General features: G+C 52.3%; 1 protein-coding gene across 2 annotated transcripts; it reads right to left on the reverse strand.

Moving 5' to 3' along the window:
• Positions 1-586: 586 nt before the first annotated feature.
• Positions 587-13,586, reverse strand: MFNG (MFNG O-fucosylpeptide 3-beta-N-acetylglucosaminyltransferase). 2 transcript variants are annotated; one of them, XM_082309266.1, is made up of 8 exons: positions 12,734-13,586; positions 7,300-7,348; positions 6,795-6,897; positions 6,549-6,702; positions 5,995-6,080; positions 4,453-4,618; positions 3,814-3,899; positions 587-2,974 (listed from the first exon to the last, which is right to left on the reverse strand). In XM_082309266.1, the coding sequence occupies exons 1-8, from the start codon at positions 13,079-13,081 to the stop codon at positions 2,908-2,910; spliced, it is 1,059 nt and encodes a 352-aa protein (XP_082165392.1). In that variant the 5' UTR covers positions 13,082-13,586; the 3' UTR covers positions 587-2,907. The 2 variants fall into 2 exon arrangements, with proteins under 2 accessions (XP_082165392.1, XP_082165391.1); XM_082309265.1 differs by having other exon boundaries at positions 587-2,977.
• Between the last annotated feature and the right edge of the window lie 1,615 nt (positions 13,587-15,201).

Here is a 15,201-nt window from a genome sequence, read left to right on the forward strand (position 1 = left end):
GGAATGTGAGAGAGAGGAGAGAGAGCGATATAAAAAAAGAAAAAGAGAAAAAAAAAAAAGTAATAGACCCAGTGGAACCTTTCCAAAAACTTTAACAGTTACATCAGAAAATCATGAAGGAGAATAAAAAAAGGCAGCCCCCTGAAAAGTTTCACGTGAGATTGTTTCTCGTTTTCCCAAGCAGCTAAACATTTTAATAAACTAGGAAAATGAGACTGTAAAACCACAACATCTGACAGCAAGCCCCAGGGGCAGGAACCATTCCTGAAACTAATTTTAACTCAGGTTTTAACGTTGATCAGATTTCATGTGGTGAATGTCCCCTTAAGCTGTCTCTCTGTTCTTAGAGAAAACCTGGTTTCTTTTGTCAACTCAGAAGCTATTTTCTTTCCAGCGCATTGTCGTCACAGGCATAACAGGACTTTTCTGTCATTCATTTCTCTGCAGGCCAAGAGATGCCCTGCCCCAGACATCTTCTCATCTGTTCTCGGTTTCCTTATGAGACAAGACATTTTCCACAGAAGTGGCACTTAACTGCTCCAGCAATGAAGCCCAGTCTTAAACCAGTCCCCATGCAGCCACTCAACCCATTTAGCATCTGATCTTCAGCCATGCAAAAGGCACCAGGCCAGTTCAGACCACCTGAGGCCAGGACCCAAAGCAGGCTTCCAGTTTCTGTGCTTGCTTTTCCCCAGGGAAGGGAGTCCACTCTACCAGTTTCTTCTCCTTCTCCAGGCACATGAATCACATTTTGCTTGACTGTCACCAGGACATCTACAGATAGGACTGGCTTTTTAACTCAAAGACTCAAGTAACAACAACAGCTGAGAGTCTAAATGGGAAAAAAAGAAGATATCTGGGTAGTGTACATTTCTCTTGAAGACTCTCACTTCTCACAGAAGCATTTTTCATCTTCTGGTTAAGTTCAAACCAAATCATTCACCCCGTAGGGCAGGACTTCTTTATGGTGCACCTGCTTTCCAGTAGTTGGGTTTCTCTAGTTTGAGCCACATGGTTCCTAGGTTCGCATAGCTGTGTGAGCCAAGTGCTTTGCACGACTCAAGGAATGCTCATTGGCATTAGCTAGCCCCTGTCCCTGCTCAGGACGAATTTCCAGTACAAAGGCATGTTGTCCAAGAGAAGAAAGCAGGGCTCTTTGCTGCTTCACAAGCTGGTTAAATGCCGGTAAGAACGACCAGGCTGATAAACAGCTCTACAGGCTCCTGCTTTCTGCTTCTCCAGAAATTAAAGTGCTCGTTCATGTCTAGATCTCCCTTTGCAGAGGCAGAAGGTCTTTCTGATGCCTTTCCTTTAAACCTTGTGTGTGCTACGTAGGAGATGCTTGTGCTTGGGGGTCGGGGGAGAGGAGGCAACAGGGTGGCCAGTTTTCAAAACAGTAGAGGCGCAATGATAGTTGCCCTTGGCTCTTCCAGCCCACCAGCAGCAGGCTTAGTCACATCAGCAGCATCAAAGCTAAGCAGCTCTTCGGAGAAAGGGCATTTGTCCTTTCATCTGGAGATTACAGGAATCTTTCACAGATCCCAGCAGTGTGTTTTGAAAGGCTCTTTAAAGAGAAATACCTGTTTGTGGCACCACCTGCCATTTAAAACAGCATCTTTGCCTTCCAGCTTTCCCTGCAACGCTCTCCCTGAGCCGTTTAACCGTGTGTCCATGGACAAAATGGTGCCAAGGTTCATCTCCCAGCAAGCAGAACTGCCCAGCTTTCATGCCAGGCTCTGTACTGAGAAAAGGACTCTCCACAAATGTGCCAGAAAGCTCGTAACCTATTTGGGCCTGCTCCTTCCCCCTGTTGCGCTCAGCAGGGACAGCAGGAAGGCAGAAAGCTGCTCTTAGCATCTGGAGGAAAGAAATGCAGAGATAAAAAGCTCTTTGCCTTGCTGTTTCCATTCCTTCACGACTTAATTTTTTTGGTCAGGGCACAGAGAAGATTATAAAGCTGTAACCTCTAATCCGCTCCTGAGCGCTCCTTCTCCATCTCTTCCTTTCTCCTCTCTTTCAGCCAGTCCTAATCCTTTATGTCTCCTCTCTCACAGGTAGGAGTTGGAGTCTAATCTCAGACGACAGGTTGGTAATTAGAGCAAAGATTATCCTGACCCCATATCAAGAAGGTAAAAAGAGAGGAATAATGCAGGGCCGTACAAGATCAAGCCTTCAATGTTCAATGCAGGAACCATCCTCATCTCGATTTGTCTCCTCCTGGCTCACCCACCCCACACCCTCTCCTTGTCCCAGCAGACAAGGGGGATTCCTGATTCTTTGTACTTCCTGCCCATCCTCCCTCTGCCAGGCAAGGACTACACTTTTCCAGCACTCATTCACCACAGAAATGGTCATATTTTCCATTTCTATAGACCTTGACTAAGCAGAGACTCAGCCAAGGGGCTGTGGCTGGGAAGAGTGGGTGGTGGGGAAACCACAGGCAGATATGGAGGAAGTGAGCCTGCTCAGAGAGGCTGCAGCCATGACACACTATCAGCTTTCCTCAGTTGGGCACTGGTTACCCATACCCAGGGCCTTTCTAGTCCAGCAAGATGGATCCACAGCAAGGAGCAGCAGCAGGTCCCCATCTCTACCCAGATGCCCAGCAGTCACCACCCAGTCCTTGAGCTGCTCAGGAAGGCATACTGCTCCCCTCCCTTGCACATATCCCAGCACAGATGGGAAGCCCATGCATGTGTCTACCCCATGTTTTCCATCTTTGGCACAGATCTTGTCTCTTGTCCTGTGTCACCGGTATTCAGGAAGGACCAAAAAAGCCATCACACAGCCCCAAGACCACCATAGAAAAGGGAAAGTTGGGAGCACCAAGCTTCTTCAGTGCGCCAGCCCCTACATGCACAAGGTGAATGGATGTCACCAGGATCCACTGCAGCTGAGGCTCAGGCGTCACCAGCCAACAGCCTGCAAGCACCAGGAGGTGTCGGGATAGAGATGGCAGTGGAGTGATCGAAACCTGCTGGGGAGAGAGCAAAGGAAGGTCAGGTGACTGTTTTTACACCAGCGCACAGCTGGTAAGACCTCTCCCTCATGTCCCATCCCACCTCAGGCACACACCCTGCACTACAGAGCTCCAGGACTGGTTCTTCACCTCAAGATGTCTTTTCTCAGCAAAGCTAAGCAGCCAAGCCTCCCTCCAACACCTGAATCCAGCTCTGCCCATGTAACCCAAGCCCATGGCTCACCCTGATCACAGGCAGGGAGATGCGCACTGCACCAGCCCCCGCTACATGGTTCTGCTGATGGTCTTTTCGTCACCTAGCTGCTTCCCACCCCTGCCATCTCCAGCCAGGAGCTTCCTACCCATGCTCTGCAAATAACAACTTTAGGTTTGTTCACTCAAAGCAGAGAAGGTAAATCAAAGAACACTTTTGTTTGCAGTCAGCCTGAAGTGAACCTTTTTCTTTTTTCCGTTCAGTTTTCTCAGTGAAACAAAAAATGAAAAAGCAAGCACAATTTTCTTTCCTGAGTTTAAAAGAACATTTCTGTTCCTGTCCCAGAAGTAAAAGGTTAGCTTGTTCAGTCTCAAAATGTGAAATAAACAGCAATACTTTTGGCTCTGGCATTGTCCAAATAAAATGTTTCGATACAAACCTTTACAAAAAGGTTTGTAAAGACTGTAAGCATTCACAAGCAGCTTAGTGCTGGTGTGCTCCTCACCCAATAAGCCATGTGACTGCAAGGTTTCTGTCCCTCCCTCTAGACCTCCTGCACCCCATTTGGCTGCCTCCCCCTCCCAGCCTATTATCTGAGGGCTCACACCACAGCAACGCCCAGAGCACTCGTGCCCCATACCTTGAGGGATCCTCTTGGGGAGAGAAGGGGCCGCTGAGTTCAATAACGTTGAGCTTGTTCTCAAAGACACCATAGCTGAGGGTGACCTGCCAAGAGGAGTGGTAAGAAAGGAGCAGGGAGGGTGAGGTGAGTTCAGGAGCAAAGGAACTTGCTTTGGGCAACAGAAGCTGCCATTCTGTTTCCTTCTCTGCTGGCTTGGCCTCTGCCTTCTACCTCTCATCTCTTCCCTCCCAGGGTGGTCCACCGTGCTAGTCCTTTGCCTCTCCAAGCCCCCCACACCCCTTGTTATCTCCCCACGCAAGGCAGACATGGTGCCATGTCAAAGCCCCTTCCCCAATCAATCATCATCTCTGCTTGTCCTTGTGCCACATTCCCCCGAGGATGCCCTCAATCCTCGCATCACCCCCCACACATGTGCTCCCCACCACTGACCGCAGGGGCACTGTGACTGGCATCCAGGCTGCCAGCAACATCTGCTCCTTATTTCAAAGAAACATTTGTCAGGAAAGCCTCCCCAAAAGAGCACATGATTGATTCAACCCACAACAGTGCCACCAACGGGCCAATGCGCCTGTCAGCTCCCCTCCTCCACCTCTCCTTCCTCACACACCTCCCTCTTGCTCCATTTCCCCTCCTCACCTGCTGCATGAGCCGAGAGGTGGGGATGAGCTGCAGGTTCTCCAGGTGGGAGTGGAAGAGCGCATTGGGCAGCAGGTGCCCGCCGACTTTGCACTCAATGATGTAACCCACGGTGCAGTCGTCCGGCAGGCGGATGAGCTCTGAAGTGCTCAGGAAGTTCCTGCCACTGGAAGAGAGAAGGGCTGCATGGGTTAGGACAAGGGTTGGGGGGGATATAGGTATCCACTTGGGTGGGAGACAAATGAAGGACTTTTAACTGAAAACCAGAGTAAATCGTGGAACTAGGCAAGAAATCCCTGAGTTCCACTTGCAAAGATTTGGCCATGTGTTTGCTCTTTGACCACTCCCAGCCATGCTGTCCCACCAATTGTCCGGTGCTGTCCCTGATACGTATCCAGCTCCTCAGTGAACCGATGCAGAGAGCTGGCAGACCTTGCCAAGTCACTTTTCCACCTCTTAGGTGAGCTGCACTGAGCCCCTGAGGGGTCAGACAAGCCAGCACAAGAGAAACAGTGGGACCACGTGGCCAGGACCAGGAGGAAGAAGAAACAGGACAGTCTCTTGCAGCTTGAATAAGTCATCCATGGCTCCACTGTAATGTAACACCACACACTTGGCCATCCTTTGATGACAGGCTAAACCCAATTTTAAGGCTCCTGTAACTGGAAGCAGCCATACAGCATGAAGCACTGTCTATTATAACACCCCTCTGCTAGTTCAAATCTGGTTTAAGCATTTTAAAACAGTAGTGGCAGACTTTATGCCAGGTTAGGTGTTATCTATCCATGCCACTTTCATTTTACTCTAGATCACAGATCATCCTCCTGTCTGGGTCTGCCATAAAATACATACTATGGGTTTCAGCTAAACCAGCCACCTGGTGTGGATCAGATCTGTCTTTCTGAGTATGCACAGATCTGGTTAAGGCTGGCACAGCCATTGCCTCTCAGTGTATGTGCATATAGCCTGCGATATAACCTAGGACATCCTGGAAAACATCATCTTCTCGTAGGCTGTGCTAACACAAGACCCTGGGGCCTACCTCTGTTCTCCATGCACCAAGCTGAGGAAATGACAGTGGCCACCATAAGAAGCTGAAGAGGGTTTGGGGTGGGGGAATGGGAAATTAGCTCAGGAGGAAGGTACAGGAGGTTGGAAAGAGGCAGATCAAGGGGAGAGAATATAGGCAGAAAGGGAAAGCACTTAGGAAAAGAGTCAGAGGAAGCTGAAAGGGATGGGAAGGAGTGTGGGGGAATAACCAAGAGCTGAAAGGAGTTGGGGAGGGGAGAGTATGTCATCCTACAATCATGTTTGCTGACGTGCCTGCTCTTTCCTCTTTTTAATCAGGTGGCAGACCCACCCACTACATCCTTCCTCCTGTTCCATGTGCTTGCAGATGTGGAGCACATGGTACTCTGCACCCTTGCAAACATCCTTGCAACCACCGCAAACGCAAATCGAGATCTGATGCCGCCAGGAATTAATGTGCGTCCATGTTCCTCATCCCCAAAGGCTCCAATACCCACCAGCTGCACAGCTTACCTGGCCCAAGGCACCATCTTGCTTGCCAGTCTGCGGCTGATGCAGAACCCAGCTCCTCCTGTGGCAAACCAGAAGCGCACAGATTTCTGGAAAGAAACAGCAGAGAAAATCAATGGCAGAGGCTCAGACAATACCATGCTTCCTGAGATGGGAATGCTGGAAACCCAGCTTTGATGCCAGGATAAACACACCCCTGTTGTCACCCCAGACCCCTGACTGCTGCCCAGAAGAAGGACTTGCCAGCAATACAGCATGGATTTTGACCTCCTCATATTTGGAGCCACCAAGGTCCTGCTGGCAGCAGCAGGTGGGCTGCCCAAGGTAGGCTCATCTCCTCGCAGACAGGTACCCAAAGGCACAGCAGCAACGTGGGACCCTCCCTAGGTAGATCTGATTGAGTCAACACCTGCAACCAGGTTCAGACAAGACTGGCAAGTTTTCAGCTGTTGCCTGTTGCTTTTTGGACCTGTCTCTTGTTGGGGTACATCTACAGCCAATGAGCCAGAGCACTAGAAACAACCGATTGGCCCCACCACCACCACCACAGGCTGTACCGTCTGGTTGTTTGGCAGTGTTTCGGAGGCCCGGATGGGTCGGTTCAGGCTGGGTTTCCCCAGGTAAACATCCCACGTCGCAGAGTAGGAGGACAAGAGCTTCAGGAGGGCCCGAGGGTTCAGGTAGTTGTCATCATCCAAATGGCAAAACCATCTGAGGGGAGACGGGAACGAAGACACAAGAGGTTTGCAGTAAGAAGGGTGCCTCTTGCTCTCAGGGGTCCCCCCGCAGCAGCCCTGCCTCACCTCCGGCCGCTGGCCAGGAAGGTGTCGAACTCGACGGCCATCTTGCAGGAGAGGGCCGGGTGGCTGTGCTCGGCAGAGCAGTTGGTGAAGACCACGTGGTCGCCTGCCAGGAGAGAGAAGGCTGTGGCTTGAGGCTGGCCTGCTTCATGCAGTCATGGGGAGGACCTCTGGGCAGGAGGGAAGGGGTTTATTCACAGCCAGCCTCCTCGTGGTCCCCCAAACAGGCGTCTTGGCCAAGACTAGGACACCTGCCAACCACACTTTCACCCTGCCCACTGCCAGACAGGGTGCAGGGGCTGAAGGGTTCTCTTTTGGGCTGCTTCCACTCATGGATGCTTTAAGGCAGACAGCACCCTGCCTCCAGTGGGCTGTGTGCCCTGGGGTAACCAACTAAAGCAAATCATCACTTGGGGGCTTTGTGGGTGCCAGACACCCTCCCAAGACCATGACAGTTCAGAAGCTGAAGGCAGGGAGGGGAAGGTGGTGTTATAGGACAGGTCATTACCCATTCTCCTTTTCAGGGCATCATCTTCTTCATCGCTGAAGACATAGGTCTGGGGAAACGAGGAAAGGAGGTTACTCTCAGGGCTGGAGCTGGTGCTGCTCCTGGACACCCACCCCTTCCTCCCCACAGCCAGACTCGCTCGCTGGGGTCACCCCACTCCATCCCCTGATGCTGTGCCCTCCTCCCAGGCGCCAGCTGAGCAGAGGGATGGCCGCGCTCCCCCTTCCCGCACAGCACCATCATCAGTGCTTGTGTGGCTTCATTTCCCCTGCCCCGCCGCCTTGGGAACAGGGAGAACAGGAACCACGAAACCAAGTGAGGGGTGAGGGAGCCGTTTTAGAAAAACGAAAGCACCATGGCTGAATGATGCTCAGGTTAAAAGGAGAACATCTGTTTGTGTGTTAAGTGTGCACAGCCCCCTGCCGCTTCCCGCCTCCTCCTCCTCTTCCTCCACCCCCATGCCTCTCTAATCCCCCTCGCTGCCATTATGTGGCTCATCTCCCCCTCTTCAGAGCCAGGCAGGGATCAGGGCTGGTAGAGAAAAGCTTTCCTCAGGCAGAAAATGAGCTTTCATGAAATCAAAAAGGAGTCACGAGCCGTAAACAGTCTCTCCACCAGCTGCCCACAGGCTTGTTAAACACAGCACCTGGGCAGGGACAAAGGGGACAAGGCAGGCGAACAACAGCTCCAGGAGCTGTCACTGTTCCTGACGAGGAGATGAGAGTCTCTACTTCTCCCCACACCCACCCAGCATTTGGGAGATATGACCCCATCAGGAGGACATGGCAAGAGAAATGTTCTGCACACAAAAGGAAGGCAATGAAAGACTCTCAGAGACCACCTGGCTTGAGCAGAGGAGGCAGAATGGTTTCATGATCTCAAATGTACGTGCTACAGCAACTTGGCGAATTACCCTCCAACAGCTGAGCTGCAGCAATGGGCCACGCACACATTCCTACCCCGCCCCACTGGTAAAGGCTCTTACTTAAAACCACTTTCAAGGTGATCACGGGACAAGAAGCAATTAGCTAAAAGTCTCAGGTAAAGATGTCGCTCTGGGTCAGGGGACCATATCACAACCTTCAGGCAAGGTAGGGATTGTCAGTGGCACGGGATTTCCCTCGCTAGTGTGTCAGAGCCAGAAATTTCCACTATGACAAGAAACTATCTTAAGAAAAATGTTCTGAAACCATTGAGACCTACTGACATTTTCAAAAAAACAGAAACATTGTTGCTGGAAATGACTTGCTTACAGATATAAAATCAGCTAATAAACATTATATCTGATTGACTTAAAATGGGAATCTGTATCTTTTCCCAGATTTTGTACTTGTGAAAATATTGCAAGGTTCCCACTTTCCTCTTGATGCAAGGTGGGAAATGCTTTTTGCAGACATCCGACATGTTTCTGTGGGAACCCAGGGATGAAGGAGCATTGTCACCATGGGGAATGCCAGACTCTCCAAAAGAACTGGAAAAAGGGGCTATGAGTGTGGGGGCTAGACAATCTCATTTCCCTGGCTCTCCCAAATTCTGATCTCCATGGTACCCCTGGCTGCAGTACTCCAGAGATGCTGGGGTGTGTGCCCTGGCTCTGTCCTGAAGGAGATCACAACAGCACAGGCAGCTGCCTGCATCCTCATCTCTCCATCCCTCATGCCTCCAAGAGCGGGAAATCTGGAACAGCAGCTGCTGACGGAATCCGAGCAACTGCTGCCATGTGTCCCTCAGCAAAGCCGCACATGATGGCTGGGATGGGAGAGTGAGGGCCCCAGCTAAAAACCTGCCTGGAGAGCATTTGGCCCAGTTGCACAGGTCTTTCTCAAGGAGACATCAGCTGCTGTTGTCCATACTAATGGAGCGTGAAAGAGATTCAGAAGGTCTCTCTGGCCTCACCAGACCTACTCTCCCCATTGGGGATGTGCAAGCAGAGGAATGCCCAGTGTCACTTGTGTCCCTGCAGGCAAATGGGGTGGACAGAAGCAGCCTCCCCACTATATCCACCCTCCTATTCTCCACCAGACAATCTATGCAGCCATGCAGGATCTCCTGTCATGGTGCCTTAGTGCTCACAGGCTGCCCACTCTGGCAGGCAGCCTGTGGGCTCATGGAGCAGCTGCTCAGCCACAGCTTCCCACTCGCCTCCTGCACCCTGTTGCCCTCAGCACAGTTCCTGCTGCCAGGGGTGGGGGGAAATCACAGAGCCTGGCTCCCATCTACACTGAGAGCAGCTCAGGGTGGCTGTCACTGCTGCTGCAGGGCAGCCGATCCAGGCTTGAGGAGGGATGCAGCTCTAGAGTGGAGAAGATGGCTGGATAGGAAAAGATGCCTGCTGGACAGCAGTGCCAGCAGTGATATGGAGCCACTGGTGTTCAACGGCTTTGCCTGGCAGTTCTCCATGAACATAAGTGCCCATGCAATTGATAAACACTAGACTTTGAGGTCCCCTCACCCTAAACTTGGAAAGTAGCCTAGCAAAGCAAAACTAGGAAAAGGGAATAAAGATGTGGAATCTGACAAGCCATGACCACATTCATCTCCCAGGTTCCTAAGGCATCCCTCCTCCAGGAAGAAACAGCCTCCAAAATTGGTTATGGGCTATTGGTGTGGCTGGGCAGGAAGCCATTCCCCTGCCTGGAGAAAAGATTAAAAATCTGTAGTGTGTTCACAACGCTAAAAAAATGTGAAAGCCAGTTCAGGATGGGTGATTTAAAGGTTTCATTTCAATCAGTTGGATATTTGGGTTTCTGAAAGGATGGGAGGTGCTAGAATTAGTTTACGTTACCAAACAAAATTTCAGACCAGAAACTGAGACTTACCTCAATCTGGGGCCAAGAATGTAAGCCACTCTAAGATGCTGTCCAGCCTAAACAGTCATCAAAACTAACACTTCTGTTTAGAAGAAGCCTTTTCTGAGGAAAAGGCCTTTCGCCGAAATGACTTCCTCATGAAGGCCCAGTGGAAAGTTTGTCATGGATCAGTTCGCAAGACGCAGAGCATGGTCCAACTTCTAGTGAAGAGCACCCACCCCACACTTCCCCTTCCCCATCTCCCACCAGCCGCATATCTTCTGTTTAAACAGTGTTGTTTCAGGCAAAATCTCTCTCTCTCTTATGGTCTATCCTGACAGAGTCCAACATAGAGGACTTTTAATTTGGCTCCTGTACAGTCTATCCTAGCCATAAAAACCACAGCTGTTCTTGCCTCCTGTTACAGTCACCTAAGCCTGACCTATGAGTTCTGGGTTGCTTCCTCCGGGAGGACACAGTGCAGGTAATCAGCTCTGAAACCAGGCTTGGCATCAGCAGCACGGCCAGCTGCTAAAATTTCCCTGCTGGCCACCTGCAGATAAGGACCTACTGAATCGGTCTCCAGCCATGAGTAAGGGTGAGTGAGACAGCAAAGCGGTGAGTCAGCCCTAGGAGGAGGCAGCTTCTGCACATCAGGGCTTCTGAGACATGGATCTCTCCGAGACTGGCTCTCAAAGCCTATGCCTCTCCATAAAGACTCAATAATAGGAGGTCTGGTGCCCTACCCCTGGCCCCACAACAATTAAATGTCCTTTGCAAATTGAGAGCTCTCTTTTTTTTTGCTAAGCAAGGTTTCTGTATCATCAATTTTTCAAAACTAGCCCTTTCCCCTACCTCCAAAAAACCCCTCCAGCAGAAGTATATTTAAAAAAATAAAAGGCTTTTGACTTTCATGTACTTCTCTTTACCTCCCTCCCCACCCTCGCTCCCCTGCCCTCAAGGCCATTTAGTAAAAGAAGCAGAAGAAAAACATGGAAAATTGAGGTGGGGGGGATGAAAACACTGAGCTTGCAACAAAAATTGATAACAATGAAAAAACACTGTTTAAAAATGACTGATGTTCCCGCTCTACCCTTCCTTCCTATTCTCCTGCTCTGTCTGTGAAGTTTTCTTGGTGGCTGGGAGCAGCATGGAAAATTCAACACCTCTTCCCAGGTTTGGACATCATTTGCCCACCAAACAGAGAGGGTCAGATGAATCTGGGGAGCTGGTATCTAATTTCTGTCATCAGCGGAATGGTCAGGCACCGTTTCTCAAACACACAAGGAGGGAAAGGTGAGCTGCTCCTTAAAAATCCACTCCAAAAGCCGCAGTCACAATATCTTAATGCCAGTGCAGCCATGTGGTTGGGTTTGGTTTCTCCAAAGAGCTGCTGGGCTGAGGTCAGGCAGAGAGGAGAAGTGCATCTGAAGGAGGAAGCAGGGCATCTCAGATGCTGAGAGGGACGCACAGACAGGAGAGGAAGCGTGCTCAAAATAGGACACGGCTTCCTGTGACGACCGCAGCAGACCAGACAGTTGCAGCACCATAAAGTGGAAAACCGCCCTTACCCAGAAAACCCTGCATTGCTTCAAGCACCCTCCTACCCAATACCTCCACCCCCACCCCCCTCCCTTGCTGAGGCCTGAATTTGTCTTCTAGGTGCCCATCACACACAGGCAGAGGCAAAAAAAAAAAAAAATAACCCTTTGGGGCAGCCACAGGATTTCTTCTTTCTTGAGGAGCAGCTCTGCGAGGGAGGGAGAGAAGTACCCAGGCTCTCGGGAGTACTTCTGCCCACCAGTAAGCCAGTCTGCACAGCACCACCAACGTGGTGCCCCACATCAGTTCCTCTAACAGGAAGGAAACTCTCCGAACTCTGTTTTAGCAAAGGGTGAAAACATCAGACCCCAGTTTAAAAAGTATTTAGAAAGTCAAATGTATACCCACATCACTTCAAGATCATGAACATGAGGGGATCTGCCCAAGAAAGCAAGGCATGGATTGTGCTGATGTGCTGGGGAGCAAGCAGGGCTGCAAACACCCCTCCTGCACCCGCGTCCTGAAGCCTCTCTCTCCTGCCCACTGCACCACACCGTCCCAGGGCGAAGGGTGCCCAGGCGCAATGCGGGCATCCCAGTGGAGGGCCAGGGGGAGCCACTCAGCTCAAAACCTAGCAGAGTCATGGCACTAGAAGGGAGAAAACCACCATTTCAGACAGACCCAGGACAGTCTGTGCTCTCAGTCTGGTATGGCCCAGGCAGCCTGCAGCCCTTGGTGTTACCGGATAAAAAAGGGAAATTAAATCCTCTCCACCTCAAGCTGAAAAAGTCAGGCTTAGGTTAGGAGCAGGTGATGCCTGCTAAGAGCACTTGTCCTCCCAGCCTTCACGGGAAGGGAGCACACAAGCTCTTCATCCTCTCTGCCAGCCTTTTCCATGAACCAGCTACCAGCGAAACATTTTTCTGGGTAGCATCCTCCTTTCAACATGAACAGAAGTGAGAATTAGGGAAAATGAGGCAAAGTACTGGGTGGGACTGCAGTGCGCAGCCTCCCCTTCCTTTGGCCTTTATCCCCCCCCATCAACACCCCATTCCTGCCCCATTACCAAACACCCCCTCTCTAGCCCAAATCCACGTGCTCACCTGCTCTCTTGCTCGGGATATCCACGTGTCCAGGAGCAGCTCCATCCTGCTCTGGTGAAATCTCTTGGTTGTCTTCACAGCTATGAAAATGTCCCCAAGGGTCAGGCTTCCCTCAGTCCTGTATCCCTCCGGAGGATGGACTTGCAGGTCCTTCTTCCCCCTGCCACCAGCCCCTGTGGCATCCTCTGGGCTCACTTTGCTCCGTTGCTCCAGCTTCTCCGACATCCCCTCCCTAAGCTCTGGGTACCGCGCTGTTTCCTGAGCCCCACGGTGCCGCACGGAGAGGAGAGCCACGCTGACAAGGAAGACCACAGCTCCAGAGAGACCACGGATGAGCCGACAGCCCATGGCTCCTAAATTGTTCCCACTGCAGCCAGTATCCTATCAAAACAAGGACAATCTCTGCTCGTACCTCCACGTGAAGCTGTCCACTCTTCTCAAAGCCTCCGAAGGGGCAGGACAAGGAATAGGGTGGGTGAAGACCAGAAAGCCAAACAGACAGCAGCCCCAGAGGATACTGGTGAAGCCAGGGGAATTTTCACAGACTAAGAGGGCTCGACGACCCAGCAAGGCAGGGACACGTGATGGGAAAATACTCCGAGGCAACTGCCAGGTGGCTGACACAGCCTGCCAGGAGGAAAGCAAGCATCCCCACTCCCAGCAGAGAGGCTGAGGGTGCCAGGCTGGGGGCCGAGGGGGCAGCAAAGGAGATCAGAGCCATCGGTGGGGAGTCTGGACCTACAGCATCAGTTCCTCAGAAGACAGCAACCCGCCAGGGGCTGCGGGGCGAAGGCGAGCGGCCGGCGCAGGGCTGCAGGGAAGGGGCCGGGTGCCATGCGTGCAGCGCGGCTGCCTCTCCATCCACCTGCTCTCTCCGTGCAGCCCGCTCTTGCTCCCCGCCGGCCCCGGCCCCGGCCCCGGTCCCGCCTCCGGGCACGGGGCGGGGCGCCAGCCCCGGGGGAGGAAGAGGATGGAGAAGGGGGAGCCCTGGGTCTGACGGTGGGTTTGCCTCAGCAGGGCATGGCCAGGCTGGGACATCTCCGAGGTGACAAGCAGCTGATCTGGGAGGACAAACCTGTTGCTTGACTGTTTTTCCCGCTCCTCTGTGACAGCCCAGCCCGGTCTCTGCAGCCCTGCTCAGCCCTGCGCTCTTGCGGGAGGAGGGGAAGGTGGCACAGATGTGGGCTCAGGTGAAGTTCAGGCTCAGGGTCCTATATTGTTCTTGGGAGGAACAATGTTTCCCCAGGAATTCCCCCAGCTTGTGGGCACTGCTCTGAATCGCTGCCCTTGCCCTTTAACGCCACCCTGCCTCCTCAAAGCAGGACTGTGTGTCCCCTGCTGCCCCCCCATAGGCACCAGAGTCTCCTGTCTCCCCAAACCATGACCCCAACCCTCTCATTCTTGAAGGTCCCTTTCTCTCTGTCTCCAGCCACCATCTCTTCCCCCCTCCATCTCACATCCCCGGCAAGGATGCCCAAGGACAGTCTGCTGCCCAGGGGGCTGCAGAGCCAGTGTCACTCACAGAAACAGGTACACCAGCACCAGAGAGTGCGAGGGAGGGCCTGCCGCCTCCCTTTCAATGTCCATGGCTCAGCATCACCACTGGGTTTATATCCCACCCGGGTGCTTGGCCCCAGCAGCACAGCTGAGCTCAGCAACTTGTTCCTTGTGGCTGCCGTGCTGTCCAAGATGATGCTTCCTTTTTCCCTTCCCTGGGCAAGGAATGGGGGGTGTCCTCTCCCTCTATGGAGAACCCCAGAGTCCCACAGGCACAGCAGCAAACTGGCACCTCCATCTCCTTTCCCACTATCACCATCACCACCTCCCACCGTTGGGCATGGCTGTACATCTCCCCTGTGCCACCTTCCCTCCAGCCCTCCGGCTCCCAACAAGGCCAATGAGGCCAGGAGGGCAGCCTGGGGGGCCATGACACAGAACATGCTGAGTGTAGCTGAGTAAGTCCTGCACGAGCTCCCCCAGGGCAAAGGCCACTGCAGACAGGAAATTTTGGGGTCAGCACTGCAGACTGCTGCATGCTATTGCTGGTTCAGTGAGATACAAGGTGGATGACCATGAAGGTCCCCTTCATGCTACCTCTAGGCCACTTTACAGAGCAGCTGGGGGGGTACAGAGAGGCAACCAGCCCAGGAGGGGGATGATACCTGCACCCCCACCCCAGCTTCCCTGTGGCAGCAAGCATGGGGACAGCAGGATGGTAGTGCTCTACATAAGCTGCCGAAATCAGAGCACCTCCTCAGGGAGCTGCAAGCTGTGGGCATCCAATCTCAGCATACCAAAAAAATAAAAATAAAAAGTAATAAGATGGGGACTCGGAGGAAATGGGGGGGCGACATGGCTCCATGTGGCAGAGCCCCCCTGTGCACATGTCAGATCATGGGACCTTAGAAAAGGGGGGCAGGGCAGGGATCAGGGTCCCTCTCTTCCACACTCCCACCATGTGTCCAGAC

This window comes from Platalea leucorodia, assembly GCF_965183815.1.
Source record: "Platalea leucorodia genome assembly, chromosome: 4".
Taxonomy (NCBI): Eukaryota; Metazoa; Chordata; class Aves; order Pelecaniformes; family Threskiornithidae; genus Platalea; species Platalea leucorodia.

Coding starts and splice junctions, on each gene's coding strand:
- MFNG (XM_082309265.1), bottom strand. CDS start 13,081: ATGGGCTGTCGGCTCATCCGTGGTCTCTCTGGAGCTGTGGTCTTCCTT. Junction 6,081..6,548: donor CACTGCCAAACAACCAGACG/GTACAGCCTGTG, acceptor GTTTCTTTCCAG/AAATCTGTGCGCTTCTGGTT. Junction 4,619..5,994: donor AAGATGGTGCCTTGGGCCAG/GTAAGCTGTGCA, acceptor TCTCTCTTCCAG/TGGCAGGAACTTCCTGAGCA.